A 17,353-nucleotide genomic window follows, 5' to 3' on the forward strand; every position below is an offset into this window, starting at 1 on the left:
ATCGGGCCGCCCAATCAGAAAATCAATTGTAGGTCGCCGCCGCATTAATCGTACGATCGACCGTTCACTGTCGTCACACTAATTATTTAGTTTTCCATCGTTCGCGGCTTGTCCCGATGTCGACCCCGCGAAAACCATTTAAACGTGTGCAACGAGACGGCTACATTTTACCGCCGATTGTTCTTGAAGAAGAATCAATTCATAGCCGATATAATGCCTTACAATTTCCACGATCGATTACATCAAATTGATAATATCATCCAATAAGTCTCACAAGTTTTTCATATTAAGGAATCTTTCGCGTATGTAGAGTAGCTAACATCCTTGGAAATCTCTCTTTAAATTAATTTTTTTCCTTTATTTTTTGTACTTCAAATTACTGGTTCATAAATTTTGAATTCTTAGTGCAAAAAAAAGAAATAACTTTTATTGACATATTTTAGGTTTCAACTGAGTTTGAAACTGCCGCCAGAAAAATTCTATGAGGTCAAATTTTTTAAATATAGCATTTCTTTCCAAATAATTTGAACACGAGTGATGAGTAAGACGAACATTCCGCCAGGATTTGATGATAATTGACAAACAAATCAAGGGTATAGGATGAAAACATGCTAAGCCAACCTGCTGAATTCTAATACGTGAAACTACTTCAAAGACATATAGAAACCAAAAATTAAATGCTCAACACTTCGAGAAAACTCGTTTACTAATTTCAATAAAACTTCACTATATAATTGGAAAAAAGATCTTTTCTTATATCTCTCTCAAAAACCGGACCTGATGAAAATATTTTGGTGGCAGATTCGAGCTCAGCGTCGAAAATTAAATATCCTAGAAACAGTCTTCATATGTTTTTACAGAAAACATTGTATACCTACTAGTGTTATTAATTTCGAATTTCTACAAAAATACTTTTTAACATAAAGGATAACGATAGAATGAATTTTTGCCAGATGAATTAAATCTGTCTCTGTAGAGTTTAACTCTTAATTATCGTTTATATCGAAACTCATTAAATTAAGTTTGTTAACGTAAAATTAAATATCGTGCATTTAATGCGAACGAGCTTTACTAAAATTGATCGAGATTAATTGACTCGCGAAGTCACGACATCTGGGTTCGCTCAGGTTCGCGAACTCGAGGAAACCTTCTCTATTTGATGTTACAACCGGAATGGCATTAATTATACTCACTCATTAACGCGCAGCGCAAGTTACGCTCTTTGATAAGGCGACTAGATCCACAAGATGCATTCGTTCTAAAGATGAAACTTCAGAAACTCTTAATTAGATATCTAATGTCGAAAAAACTTAACTTGAAGTAAAAAATATAAAATAAACACAAAACAAAAATGAAGGATTCAAATAAAAAACAGCTAATTTTCTTCAAATTGGAAAATTATTAATTTTGAATTCCTAGACTTTTTAACATAAGAGATAATGACTGAATAACGTGAAATAAAAATAGAATACAATATTCTATTTTATTTGACAGCACATACGTTAAACATTAAAATATAAAATTAGAATAGAATGAAAATTAAACGATGAATAACAACCCTTTATGAAAGAATTTAAGATCAAAGAAAAGTATGAGAGTTATGTAGATCTACTTGTATACTTAACGTGAGATACATCTATATAGCTTGTCTCTTTCAATATTATTCATACATTACTTCATTCAGCTTTCGTCTCATCGCAATTTCTCCAGCAAGTACCAACTTGAAACGGTAATACGAGGTCTTCCGCGGAATTGGTGTAATTGGCAATCTGCACAATTAGTCCGCGTCTCTCGTCGAAGGGAAAGACTAATCGTCGTAAACCCCGTGGGGCTGAATTCTCCATTAACCCTTAAACGGCGCTCGAAATTCCTACTTACTTCCGATAAAAATCAATAATGAAAGAAATAGCAAATCGGTCAAAATTATACTAATTAATATAAATTACGATGTGAACGCGCATAAATATAAGAATTATTATCAAACGTAAAAGCTTAAAGAATATCTCTAAATCTTTAGAGTGGAGTCTAATTCTAAAGAGTGTAAAATATCTCACTCTTAAAAATTGACAATTGAGCTACTGCATTTTCACCATTGCACTGGCTCAATTATCACTCTTTGTTACTCCAAAGATTTTAGAGAGACGATATAAAAAATTATAAATTAAATGAGAAAATAATGACTGAAAAAGAGAAATAATCATACGTCAGGAAAATAAGACTCCCTCGTTTATTTCGTCGAACAGCAGAAACGCGTTGAGTGTTTCGCAAACAGCGGGAAGACAAATCGTGTAGTAGGCGGTCGCAACTCGCAATCAGACGCGAAGAAAATGAGGAGAAGTGGGCAAGTCCGAACTGACCGAGTTCGTCTGACATTAATTAAGTTCTCGACAAGTCAAGTACCTCGAGATAAGAGCTAGGCCGAACTCTCGGAAGATAGCCAGGATCGATTTTTACAAGGCTAAAATTTCGGAATTCTTATGCAAGTTATCGTATTTAAAGAGAAAGAGATAGATATACAGTAACACATTTTCTATTTGTATTAAAATAAGTCGATTCAAGTCCTTATTAAAATTTCGTATTGAATTTTTAACACATTCCAGTGTTAATTTAACATAATGTGATTATGTTATTCGAACATTTTATTATTTATATTTTTCATATAAATTAATTCTTTACAGTCTTTTAAAGATGCTCATTAGTGTTAATAATATTGAATTGCTTGTCAATTTAATTTGTGAGATTACGTACTTCAGCTTGAGTCTAGAACTGTATTTTTTTTTTCAAGCCCGACAAATAATCTCGGCGCGTAGTTTGCTTGAACTGCACTGAAAAAAAAGATTGGCTGCTGCAGCAAATTAGATGGTAAAATATGACATAGCATTTTTAATTGGCTGCAGCAGCCAATTTTTGGTTGCAGTACCCAATTTTTGGTTGCGTTAGCCTATCCGCAATGTCAGTATAAAATTTCAATAGGTTAACACAATCAAAAATTGACTGATGCAACCAATTAAAAATGCTATGCCATATTTTACCAATTAAAAATGCTATGCCATATTTTACCATCTAATTTGCTGCAGCAACCAATCTTTTTTTTCAGTGTGGAAATTAAATTGTAAAAATTCACATAAAAACATTAGACACGAAAATCCGTCTTGACCAAATATGATCCTCTTCATTCATTTGTGTTAAATTTTGTGTTAAATTAAAATTCAACATTCCTTAGTGTTAAAATAACAATTCATGAGTAAATGAACAAATAACATAAAAATAATATATTTTAAAACGTAAAGTCTAAAATAAATGAATAAAATTAAATTTTAACACATCATAAATGTTAATTTTACTTAAAAAAAATATCCACAAGTTGCTTACAAATTAAAATGTTAGATATTTTTATGTAATTTTTTTTACATAAATTTGTGTTCCTTTCTAACATATTCATCTTGTGTAAAATTAACATAAAAGTTTGAATGAATCGTGTTTCGGACATGTGAAATGTTAAATTAAACACGAAATTTCCAAATTTCCTGTGTATATAAAGATATAGAGATAGATACGGAGATAGAGATAGGAAATAGATAGATAGATAGAGGGAGATACAAGCGTGATATGTCCTACGTTTTGCGGTTGCACGCATCTCGGTGCATCTCGATGCATGGTCTACGAAATACATTTCGCAGACCGCGGCGCGGCGGATATGTGCTGCATGTAGTACTCACGACATGTACATGCAACTAGGTACATAAGGCTCGGTCAATTAATCTCTAACCTCGGCATTCCAATATATTAAATTAGTCGATCCTTTAAGCTCTAGATGACTATCAAAAGCGTTATTCCTTAAATTACGGTCTTTCCATTAAAAAAACCTGGGGTTAAGCCGACAAATTAAATTTGTCGGCCTTTTAACTTGCGGCTATTAAAGGTCTTGGAGAGTCTAAATTAAAGCCTTTTTGCCAGAGTCCAAAAAATTGAGCTAATATCAAATTAAATGTTAAAAGCCTTGGCGCATAAATCGAAGATCTTTCCCTTCAGGATCGAAAATTGCATCCTAAATAATAGAAGGCGGAACAACGCCAGTTGTAGCTGTTAAGAGAAACTGTAATAATTTATTATATTTAACGTTGCAGACAGTGACATAACTGCATCCGGACTCGTTAATCTATCGTAGGAAAATGAAATGGTAGGGACTTGGGGGAAAGAGGGGGGAAGAGGGACACGGATGAGAAGAGACGGGTAGAAAATGTTTTTCCAACGCTCGCACGATAAACTCGTTTTAATTAACGAGCGGATCCGCGTTAAAATACGACGTATTAAAGCGCATTATTTATGGAAGACGAAGTGTAGCGGCGGAGAAATAAATGTAACAACGTCCGGAGTCCTGCGGAAAGTTACTAAATCCTACTTTGCAGATTTCTCAACCGTCATTCTAAGAACGCAGTAAGGTCCTAACTTTTGCGGACATTAAATCCTCGGACAAGGGCGCACCTTTCATGGAGAAATAAACTAATTAAAAATGAAAATTCTCCTTTGAGGAGAGCTCCTAAACTCATAAGTAAATAAATCTGTAATTATTTTTAAAAAATATCGATGCAGATATTTCGGAAGGCGATTTACTTTATAATTAAAATAACTGTTAGAAATTACTAACAGTAATTAATTAATATATTAAGTGAAGTAAACTATTAACAATAATTAATTAATAACTTATTTGAAACCGGAAATGACTTATTTTGATAAATAATTATTAACGGAAAATGCTGACACGCTTATTACTCTCAATACATCTTCTCTCGATAATTTCTTTCCATTTTTCTTTTGTTGGCATAATTTTCGAAAATGTTCTTTAACTATAATCACACATTTTAGCAAGCATTGGCACGCCAAAAGCCATTAACTTTTCACAAGATGCTGCACAATTTTCTCGCATAATTTTTATCTGCTGTCTTGCATCATGAAACACTCATGTGCATTTCATAAAAAGAACATTACTGCTGCATTTGCAAGTACATGAATAGATTTCCCGACACTAGAAAGCAAAAAAACGCGGTTATTCAAACAGCGTTGACATCAATTCTTTTGAACACACATTAATTAATTTTATCATTAATTATTAATTTGATTATGATAATGATAATAAGTTCAAAAATTTTGTAGATTTTATCTACAATTATTTTAAACATTATGTTACTGTGGGAATTAACAATTACATAATTATCAATTAGATGTACCATATAATAATTATATTATTTTTAATTATAAATTTTAATTAAATATTTTTTCTCAATATGATAGAAATAAAAATGTAAATTGTAAATTTTGCTATATGATAAATGAATATAGATTATAAATGTAAAGAAATAAAAATATGCTAAAAGTATAAATAAATTATTTAATATACAAGAACTTTAAACAATATAATTTTAATGAAATGCAAGAGTGATTATCGATTCGCGATTAAACATGAAACTAGTGTGCCGTTAATTACCCGATTATTCCCCGCGAATTAATTCATAGCGAAGAGAAGAAGCACACGCAAATTAATTCCAGTTGCGAAATATTAAAATCGGGTCTTCCGTGACTCTAGTAAGCGAGAATTATCAGGGTTGCATCCTCCGCGAAGCCGCTAATCCACTCCGTGGGATTTAAATGTCACGAGAAGATATTAATTCACACACACGAGCGCAACGATCCATATTTTATTCTTTTTATTCCTCTGGATCATAATCTCCATTCTTAAAGATTCTAATGCCTAAAAATAATTGCCTGAGTTAAAAGAAATAATTATCCCCTTTTCTCTTCCTCTAAGCTTTTTCTTTGTCTTCAAGTTCTGTTTGAATTTTTTAATTTTTCTCTTTTTAAAGATTTTTTATAGATATTTCTTTTTGTATATAATTTTTGTTTTCAGAAACATTTAGAGAGCTCATTCAAGAATTTGCTCATGTAGATTCCTAGATCTTCCTCTCATCCTCAGAAATCCCTAGTTTTCCCGAAATTAATTTACATACGGTTGCGATTAGCACACTGATTAAAATCAAGATTAATGGATCACAGGTAGCGCACTTTCCTTGGTTCTCGCCGCTTATTACCCTAATTCCCAGCGAATCCTGCCCACTCGATCCAACGTCCTTCTATAATCCCGACACGAGACGATGCTTCCAAGGAAAATCTCATAATTTCATAAGATGACCTAAATTTTCATTTTATTACTCATATTTCATTACTTTTTTATTTATCTTACACCTTGAATATTAATAATTTTTATTTATTATAATCCAATATTATCAATTTTTCATATTTCAAATGTTTATATGTATGTATATATATATATATATATACATATATAATTATACTTTTTATATTAATTAATTTTTATTTTTCCATTATTAAGATGGAATAATGTCTTAATCATTAATGGAACACTGTACAATAAAATCTTACTTAACGATTGAGTCTTGGTCCATTTGTTTGGACGTTGGAATTTAATCGTTTGTGAACCCCGGAGAGCTGAAGAAAAATATTTTCCAGGCTTTCCAAGCTTTATTAGACGACCGAGGTGTTCGTCGGATTAGACTCAATGCAATCGATAATTTCTCGAAGTAATAAAAAGCATCAATCGTCTTGAAATTAAATTTTCTTGCCTCAAATTCAAGATACCATTACTGAAGTTTGCTCCACAAAATAATAAAATCCAATTTATTACTATCTCAATTTTTAGTTTAAATTCTGTTATGTAATAGTATTACAATTTTCGTATATCTCGTCGTGACTCAACTTCATATTAAATTCTGCTGATTTAAATTTCAACGGGAAAAAATCAAGTCTTTCTCCGTCGTAATATATTATACTACTATAATGTATGCGTAAATCTGTTGGCAAATTTATGCAAGATAAAAAATTCAATTCTCTGAATCAGTAATAAATGTTTTTTTTTCCATTTTAACGCGTTCACAAGGCTGTATTAGTAATTAAATCCAGTAATTAAACATCCGATGTGTATTATATTCGATAAGCGATGCAGCAAACGCTAATGTAGCAAATATATCGCATAGGATACATCACGCTTGAAAGGATTAAAATGTTGGCTAGATGTATAAGGTCGGGGCCAATGCGGGCAACAACTTGTCCTGCGATCAATAATAGTGCACGCATTCGTACAGATAAATAGCGATCAATTGCAGGCATCGGGCATTGCCATAACCGCGTTAACGATTACATCGCGAATTCCCGGAATCGCGCGTTAATTGGCCACGATTGCACGTTCAATTACTCGCTTTGTCCACATCGTGTGCATTCGCTTGCCGATGCGCATTGCTTACTGCCACTAACCGCCACTCTTGAAATAATACGCGAAGTAAGAGCTATACCAGTAATTAATAACTAGTATTATCCATTTAATAGTCGCAATTAATATTGTAAGAGTGTGATGGTTAAAGGGAACGCTTGAGATACGTTTCAATAGATAACACTTTCGCAATTAATAAATTATAGTGAGGACATTGTTAATTTGACGATTGTAATTATTAAATCGAATGCATAATATATCTAAAAGAGAGTTGCTTAATAATTAATAAATTGAACACTCGTATTACTAATTTAATAATTATAATTGATATCCCATTAAAACAGATGCATAAAGTAACGTATTGCCTATAAAATACATGACCTTGCCTCTTGAAAATAATTTACTAATTAATGATTCTAAAAAAAAACGATAGATGCTATCAAGTTAAGAATAAGTATAATCATTAGATAAGAAAATACGACAGTCGTCACGCATACAGTCGTCATGCATAAAAATAACACGTCAATACAACATTTCGCAATCGACCTAGTATGACACATTTATTTCTGTTATTGTGCAATAAATATTTCATATATTTCTCTCAAAGAAAAATATCAGCGAACATGATAAATCCGCCACTGAATAATGGTTAATCGACCATTATTCAGTGGCGATGATTACAATTGTGGAGAGAGAGAGGGGAGGGCAGAGAGAGAGAGAGAGAGAGAGAGAGAGAGAGAGAGAGAGAGAGAGAGAGAGCAAAAGAGAGATTATGATAATCCAATGATTACGAAATGCACGGAGCAAATTCGTTTCTCCGATATTAATAGTGGGACTCAAAGCGATTGTGAATCACTCGAGCACCTTTTGTGAACATAAAACGTGCCATAAATTTAAATTTAATCCCTAAGTAAGTCCTTGATTTCCTTGTTAAATCGTCGCATTACATAAAAATGCATTTTCTAAAAAAAAAAATTAAGTATCACTTTTATAATATATATATTTTTATAATATATATACTTAATCAATTGAATATAGTATAAATCAATTTAATTAATTACTACTTAAAATATCTTATTAAAAAATAACTTTGTAAGATTTTAAAATACATCAATTTACTGTAATAAGTAAAATTAATTTCTTTTTCAATTTTTCAAGATTTTCTCATTATTTCTGCTTTTTTACAAAATTGAATAAATGCAGAATTAAAATCGAACTTATTGATTAAAAAATAGATAATCACAGTCAACGGTTACGTTCGAGATCAAAGGGAAGTAAATTTAAGGGTCAACGAAACATGCAGCGACGAATTGGCGTGGATGCAATAGAAAATGGGACAGGGTTCAAAGGATTGGAGATTAAACGTAGAAAAAAAGGAAACATGTGACCTGAAATTTGAATGATGAGAATCACTAACCCGTGTATTGTGCGGAGATTAATTGTAAAGGACGGACAGCAAGGATTAAGCGAGGATCCTCCGAAGAAATGAGAAATAGAGTCAGGGACGAAGGTGGCGAAGTCTGGAGTTTGACAAGATAAATAATTACATGTTCCCGAAAAATCTCGAAAAATATAGAGAAATTGCTATGATTGTCCTGAATTCCTTTTTTTAGAAAATGAAGGAAAATGCGAAGCATACTTGAAGAAATATTCAAAAGTTAGCTACTTTTGCCGTTATATATCATGACTTATATAGGAGATCCGACCCTGGAGAGAAGGCAGAATGGACATCAAAGAGTTGCAACATGAAATAAAGTCGCATTTTCAGTTCGCCGATCTAGGAAGATAAAAGCTATTGATTCTTCCTGTCTCATACGTCCTTCTTTGTTATATGATGCAAAATATTACGGATAAAAATCTATTCGTTGACTAAAATTTTAAATTAAATTTACACTTATTAAAATTTGAATCTTTCCCGGTTTATATAATCATTGAATTATTACATAAAAGATAAATATATATTAAACGTATTTTAATATTATTTCTTACTTCTTATGTTTTCATTTTTGTATCCAGGCAATTTCTAATCTTAAAAGCAATTGGAATCTTGCGATGTCGTTTTTTATGATCAAGTAATAATTCCTCGAAAAAAAATGCTTCTTCTCTATCGATGAGTCACTCCAAGAAAAAGCCTTAAATTAAATTGATATTTCAGTAAGAACCTCTTACTTTTTTATTGATTATTCCAAAATAGATCAAGTATTGACCAAACAGATGAAAGATAAAGAGCCCCGAAACAATTTACTAACAAATGTCTACCGAAATCTCGGTCACCACACTTAAATTGATATCTTCGTTTTTAAATTGGCTACCTTCCATTAAAAAATTGATACAATAATTCAAAATAAACTCTTGTAGATATATCTATAAAAGTCTTAGAGATACTTACATATAAATTCTTCCATTTAGTAAAGTTAGATCTCCTTTTTTTATACAATAAAATGAAACTTTATTTTCTCAATTGAGTAAAATAAAATTTCACATTCGTTTTAATAAAAAAAGATTATTGTTCACCTTTTCATTTTTTTATTTAACACTGAAAATACCGAGTAGTCATTAATCCCGCTTCTATTTTTTAAATTAATATATTTCTCTTGTGTAAAGAATAGGATTTCAAAAATTTTTTACTGTTCAATAGTTATATCCTTTATATTTATGAAATACTTTATTTCATTATTTTCTTTATTTTTATAGTAATTTATTCGCTTGGTCCTTCTAGTAAGTAAGAAATGTTCATACTTCTAATGTTAATAAGATTTGGGAGCTGAAGTTCGTAATAAATATTTTATAAAATTTCTTTTAATATTAAAAATTAAAATATGCCATATTTTTTGAAAAAGTTCGCGAAGATAAAAGCAAAGCGACTGGAAATTTGTTCAGATATATCTTAGTTGAATAGAAATACAATTCTACATACCTATCTCTTTCTCAGTCCGGAAGTGCCCGGAATACTCACTATGGCAAGAGGAAAAGCAAAAGCGACATATACACGCAGAGAAGAAAATAATGCACATTTTCTACATCGCGCAAACGAGAATGGTAGATTCTTTTCTCCTTGACAATATTGAATGGCCCAATATGAGAACGTGATATCCCATAAAATAAGAAAAAAACATTATTAAAAAAACCAGTTTAAATTGTCTTTCTAGTAGCTTGTGTCACCTCTAATTTGTTCTATAAATTACGTGATAATGGGATAATGCTCTTATGTATATATATGTGTGTGTGTGTGTGTGTGTGTGTGTGTGTGTGTGTGTGTGTGTGTGTGTGTGTGTGTGTGTGTGTGTGTGTGTAAACTACAATAGTTTGAAAACTAACTGAGATGAGGATCCTTTACAGAAAAATAAATAAAGTTGTAGAATAAAATTTCTTCCCTTCGCTTTATTTCCGAGAAAAACGACTTGAAGGATTAATATCTTTGTACTCTTCTTCTATAATTTTCAGTATATCAACTTTCTAATAAAGGTCTATTTTCTCACAAAAACGACTTTCTTCGATCGAGCGGGTTAACTCACTCTCTCATTGGGCTACTCGATTATGTTTCACGTCTTATCCAGCACGAATAAACTTCTTTCATTGACTACCGCCGACGCAATAACGCAATATCCCCGTGGGACAGAGATATTTCCTCCCTCGTCTCATAAAACTGCAAGTCTTGTAATGCGAGACGGCGCGGCGCCTCGGGATACGAGGTAAGAAAGGATTATTCCTAGTCGATTTCAAGTAAAAATAGACCGCAAAAAAACCATTAAATCTTTTTAGTCTCCAATGAAAGCTGGGAATATTAATATGGAGTTTAAATTAACTTTAAAATTGGAAAAATTTATTTATATAGTCGAGCATAAAAGCGTTAAAAAATTAAATATATCTTCCTGAGAAATTTAAATTGAATTAAAAACTAAAAAGGTTAATATATTTAAGTGGGATAAGTTTAAATTAAAAAATATAAAATGCCTTCAAGAAAAATTATTCAAATCTAATGCCACAAATTCTTTAATTCTTCTTAAATTAAACATAAGGAAAAACAATTTAGTTGATTAATAAACATTATAGGTTAATATATGTTTAAACGGAATAAGTATAATTTAAAAGAATTTTAAAATTTTCTTTTAAAAAATGCGAGTCTAATTTCACAAATTGTTGAATTAAATCAATTAGATATTAAAAATAAAGAAAAATAGTGTTTAAATTGCAAGTATTTTATCACTAGAATCACTAGAATTTATCAATATCAGGATTTTCTCCTTAAAATCATAAGTAATCTATTTATAATACCAATAATAATTAGAGAGAAATGTTTAATAATATTACACATTTTTCCTTTACATTTAAAAAACAAAAATATCATGAATAGTCTTAACTAAAGGAAGAGTTGCATTCTCAGATTCAAGTTTGAATTCATTTACAAGAACCCGGCCTCTCTGAAATTGCAATCTGTATGTGGAGAAATGGAACGTGGTACAGTTTGCGGTGTATAACTTATTCAATAGGTCAGTCTCTATTCACCGTGGCTAGCGAAAAGGGGTAAATGGTGATGATCTCAGAAGAAGAGAAATGAGGAACATGAAAGAGAAATGAGGAAGCAGAAAACGCGAGAGAAAAATAATAAAAACACATTTCATCCGAAATTAATATGGAGAGCTTACAAAGTATACAAACTGACAAGCGTGATCTATACACGGTATTGCCTGTATAATGTTCTATAGATTCCCGGGTTCTTTTATCCACGGATTCCTTGGTTCATTTCCTGACTTCACGTCGACGAAAACACGAGACGGCTTACATCCTTTGACATGTAAAATCTAGAAGACTTCGCATTCGCGGACTGATAACGAAACGTTTGTCGTTCAAGGGGGAACTTACTTAACGTTGAAACCTGTACATAAATCCGTCTCGTTTCTTAAAATGTATTTTCAATTCCTTGAATATCTTCAGATTTTGATATTTCGAAGAGAAAATATTTTCTCGTGAAAGAAATGTGAAACAGAAAGTTCTAACGAAATTCGGTGCCCAATTTCGTTTCGAATCACAGAATAAACAAGTTTAAACAATTGCACGTGGTTGCAGTTAAAAATGATTAAGCGAAAGGCAAATTTACGCACGTATTGTGATATTTTGTTTATTGTCTTATGTTAACAATTGTAAATCAGCCGACTGCTGTCGACTGCGGACAACAGTTTAAACTTGTTCGTTTACCAATATTACTTTCACTTGTTAAGCTACACGTGTCCCCAGATAAATTCAAATCTGAAAAATAATCGTCCTTGAAAAATAATTGAAAACTGACAATCAAGAGGAATGCATACGAACATCCGAAAATCATCAAATATTTTTTTGCGAGTCTTACACTAATCGAGAATCGATTTTTTCTTCAACGAAAACGTCTATTTACTCTCTCGCGTAATTAAAAATCAGATTACAAGTAAAACACGAAACGAGAATATGAATTGTTAAATAAAATGTGCTAATAAAATTTTAAAAAACTATTAAATAAACAATAAACAGATTTCTAGGCGAATTAAGGATGTATTACATATATTTTTTAAAAAAGAAAAAATTAGAAAAAATCTTTGGCAGTGATTTAGAATCTGGATAAAAAATTATTTCAATAAGAAGTAGACGCGTTTTTTAAAAATAAATATTGACCTTATTGAAGTATTTCATATGGTAAATATAACATACATTTTTACACGGAAAATATATTTTTTCAATTTCAGTCACTTTTTGCAAACTATACATTTAATATATCCTTACTTCAAGAAAAAAATTAAGTAGCAAAATTATATTCTCTAGTCAACTCGAAAGAAATTTTAGTGAAACTAAAGTTCAACAGAATTTTAATTCAAAGCTTTGTTACAAAGATACACAATGTAAAAAACTAAAACGTCGAGAAAGAAATACTATGGAAAAGCAGTGCCCAAATTGTGTGTCTGTAATTAAAAAAATGTCCGGTGGTAACATGGACACGCTTCAGATGATAAAATAATTTGTGCAGCGTTTTACATTATTCACGCCATATATTATCACGAAACTTCCAAGTTGCGTGCAAACGATGTCTCACGCTATCTCTCTAAATGAAGAAGCGGATTATTTCCGTTTATTTACTCGGATTTGTTTGCCTCGTATTGGTCGCAGTCTTATCTGCCGAAATGTTCCAAAATATCTCTGCAATCGATAGCGATAAACTGGTGAAAACAATCAGCCATAAATACATTAATATATTGTACTTTTACGACATCGATGACAAAACTTCCAATACGCCTTACGTAGCACGAATACGCGCGAAAAGAACGATTTCGCAAAAGTATCTAAAAATTTAATTAGATATAGAGCTGAAAAACAAATTTGTTGGACCATCAGAATAATTACGTTAACGAACAATGCTACACAAAGTCCTGGCATTCTAGCAATTAATTTGAAGATTCTATATAACTACTATTTTAATAATCCATTCTTAGGTCCATATTTAGCTAAATTTTTAGATACTCCAGCAAAATCGTCACTTCTTCAAATGCGCACTTCCGCCTTTGAAATTGCTTAATTGTTATTTATTTTAACGTTTTAATAAATTATTATTCCAATCAACTGATTTTTTTTCAGTGTTTATCAATCAGAGATGTTTAATAAAAAAAGAGATTAAAAGTTAATTTTTTATGCGTCAAACACGCTTATGAATATTCGATATACATTCCTTTTTTGTTTAATATTCAATTGATTTCACGAGGATTAGCGTAAATATTATTTATTTGCCGCGAGAGTTGACACAAAATGCGTCGACAAAAATTAATATTTAATAAATGAATTTTGCTCACATTTAATACTCGATCGATATTGTTTAAAAGTGAATCTGCGCATTTTTGCTTCCCTCTTTTATGCAAAATCACAACAGAAAGGTTAAAGCTGTGTTATTTTTGGATTTTGGATGAATTAGTACACCTGTAGACACGCTAAATATGATTTCGATCTACGTGGCTCTGAAAGACGTCGAAAGCCGCGAAGTCCACAAACGTGCGGAATTTTTACATTCTTCGGTTGCATCAAATCTACTTTGTGGAATTGAGTAACTTTACAAAGGTACTCACCGGAACAGCAGGAAACCCAGACCTGTAACCGCGGCTCGTCGAACGTCATCGTTAACATCAGAGACCTGTTACAACAAAAAAAGATCACGGATACAATATTCCGCCAGAAATTCAACCTGTTTTTTCTTTGATTTGAAATCGACACAGAATCATCTGTTTTTCAGATTCAATCAAAATTTGTACATGAAATCAAAAGAATTTATTCCAATTTATACACAGGGTGTGCATGAATTAGTGTCAAATATTCTAGAGACGTATTCCCCTTGACCAAGCATTAAAAAAGGTTCATATGTCTAGGAACGTTTAATTTTTCAGATAGGAGGAATTTTATTTAACAGTATCAAACAATTGAAACAATTAAAAACTAAATTTTACTAGATCCATGTTTGTACGAACTTTTTTCAATGTTGGATCGGAATATTTGACTTTTCACCCTGTATATGTAAAGTAAGCATGAATAATTCAAAATGTTTCTCAAAGGCTTCTCATCTTTTATCTAAATACGAATAATAATACGTGATATTTTTATCTAGAAGCGATCTAAAAAGAAAATGCGATCAAAAATGTTTGAGTGCACTATTCTATGCATGAGAAAACCATTAATAAAATAATAAAATAAAATCTGTGTAAAATATTAAAATAAATAACGATAAAATTAGAATATATGGATTAAAGATAACAAGAATCAAATAAAATTTTAAAAACAAAGAAACAAAATATACTAATTAAATCGATAAAAATATATAATCTACGAAATATATAGTCGTGTCGGATAAACACTTACGGCAACGTGCAGGAGTTTGCGGATGGCCTGATTGTTTCCGGTGCCACAGTAGGCCATCGCCAGAGTGTACATGCCGCTCCTACGCAGGATCGGATCCTTGTCGGCGCACAAAGACGTCACCAAGGGATCGGCCTCCTCGAGGCGGCCGTACATCGTGAAGGCGATGCCGACCGCTAGACCACGTAAGATCTTCTCATGTTGTGTCTCTTGGGCATACTGGGAAAGCAAAAGCCTCTCGTAAGAAACTCGATAATCAGATAAATCTCGAAATCAGAAATATCTCCTCCTTGCATATTCTCAATAAACACCGAGAAGATAATAAACAGCATTTTCTTTGTCTCGCAGTAACGTCAATGACTGCGTCCATAAATACACAGTTGTACTATTTAGTACTCATTTTAGCAGTTAGAAATTATTTTTCTAATCGATAAAATAATATGATAAATGTTTACATTTAAATGTGTTTACGTTTAAAAATGTTGCCTCGTTAAAAGATTACTTTTATCCAGTTATCTGAATTAAAATTGAATTTTATTCTAAAAAAATAAAATTCAGAAACATCTTCAATAGCTGCAAATTAATATTTTTTCAATTCTCGTGCAAAAAGAAATGTTTCATCTCTGAGAGAAAACTTTTCTCTCACAAATTTAAATTCTTTTTTTTTTGTTTCTAAAAATTTCGTTCCGTCGAGTTGTACACTTTTAACGCTGAATGATCCGCATTTATTTCGCACAGATCTGCAATTAATGCAGGCTGCTTTTTGCAGGAGATCGAGATGTGCTTGTGTGTTACTTAATCACGGCCGCTAGGATACATTATGGAACCCGTAATGGGTAATTCGATTAAACCGACCGACTAGTGGCAAGTTATGATTCGTTTAGCATCGACCTGCTGCTGCTTGCAACGGTGGCCGGCAGCGACGAAAGTTAAAGCTCGTTTCAACCGCGTGCAAAACTACTTTCCGCGAAAAACGTAGAAACTAAAATGCGACTACGGTTTTAGGAGACTCAGAGAGAAAAACTTTACAGATTAATGCGCGAATAGCGTGAGAAAAAACACAGCGGGATCGTGTCTTTATCGGCCATTCCCAGAGAAAATAGAATCTTTATTTAAATCGTTTAATACACTAAAGAAACACATACTAATTCTTTTAAAAACATATAATTCAATTATAAGAAATTATAATAAAATCTTAAAGGAATGTTTGATATCAAAATTAATAGAGGAAAGTCGCCGATACTGATGTAGGTCTCCTAAAACGACACCCCCTTATTTCTCAGAAACTAACTATTGCACTTTATTAATACTAATAAAAATTTTTTTAAATGATCTGTTTAGTTAATTAAAAAAGTAAACGCATAATTTTCGTATATCTGTGGCTTGTTTCTATACGAAATTAGCTAAAAATGAAATTAGCTAAAAATGAATGCGAAAATCAAATTCTTATACGATTTCTTTTGCAAATTGCGAAATTTAAATAATAGTGAGAACATAATACTAGAAATTAAATGCCTATAACGGTCGAAGCTGGATCTTTAATGCTTAAATAATTGAATGTGAATTATACTATATATGCTATATATGTACATGCATATATATACTATATTCGTATTCAATCGAATTGCGCGCCGAATTGGTTTTCCGGACTTAATAAACGCAATTAAACTACTGTAATAATATCACGAATTAAATTAAATCGACAAGAAATTTTTAATAATTTGATGTTCAATCAGGCATCATATTAGAAAGATGTTAATGTGCTGAACAACTGTAAATAAATTTCCGGATTCGACTCCCGGAGATAATATTTTTCGCAATAAATTTATTTAAAGTTTTTCAGCACATTAACATCTTTCTAATATGATGCCTGATTGAGCATCAAATTATTATTATTATAAATTGCTTGTCAATTTAATTTAATTCGTGACATTATTACAGTAGTTTAATTGCGTTTATAAGTCCGGAAAACCAATTCGGCGCGCAATTTGAATAACTACGAATATGGTATATATGTGCATGTACATATATAGTATATATGTTATATATATATACTATATATATAGTGTATATATACAGTACTGGACAAAATAAAATACGCACTCCAAACCTTTTCACATTTATGTAAATAACTCGCCAGTCCTGGCAGATAGCATAATGATGAATGAGGTAAAAGAAAGGTATTTTAGTCTACTTTGCAATAATGAT

The 17,353-nt window shown here is 31.5% G+C and overlaps 1 protein-coding gene across 1 annotated transcript in view; it reads right to left on the bottom strand.

Annotated features, from left to right (window-relative positions):
* The window catches only part of Rpn2 (Regulatory particle non-ATPase 2), a 55,040-nt gene that overhangs the window by 18,659 nt on the left and 19,028 nt on the right, over window positions 1-17,353 (bottom strand). The window contains exons 9-10 of the mRNA XM_018453456.1: window positions 15,149-15,364; window positions 14,365-14,429 (exon numbers count right to left, since the gene is read on the bottom strand). Coding sequence (XP_018308958.1) covers window positions 14,365-14,429; window positions 15,149-15,364 — 281 coding nt within the window. The remainder of the gene's footprint in view (window positions 1-14,364; window positions 14,430-15,148; window positions 15,365-17,353) is intronic.

This window comes from Mycetomoellerius zeteki, unplaced genomic scaffold, assembly GCF_001594055.1.
Source record: "Mycetomoellerius zeteki isolate Tzet28-1 unplaced genomic scaffold, Tzet1.0 scaffold386, whole genome shotgun sequence".
In the NCBI taxonomy this organism is placed as follows: Eukaryota; Metazoa; Arthropoda; class Insecta; order Hymenoptera; family Formicidae; genus Mycetomoellerius; species Mycetomoellerius zeteki.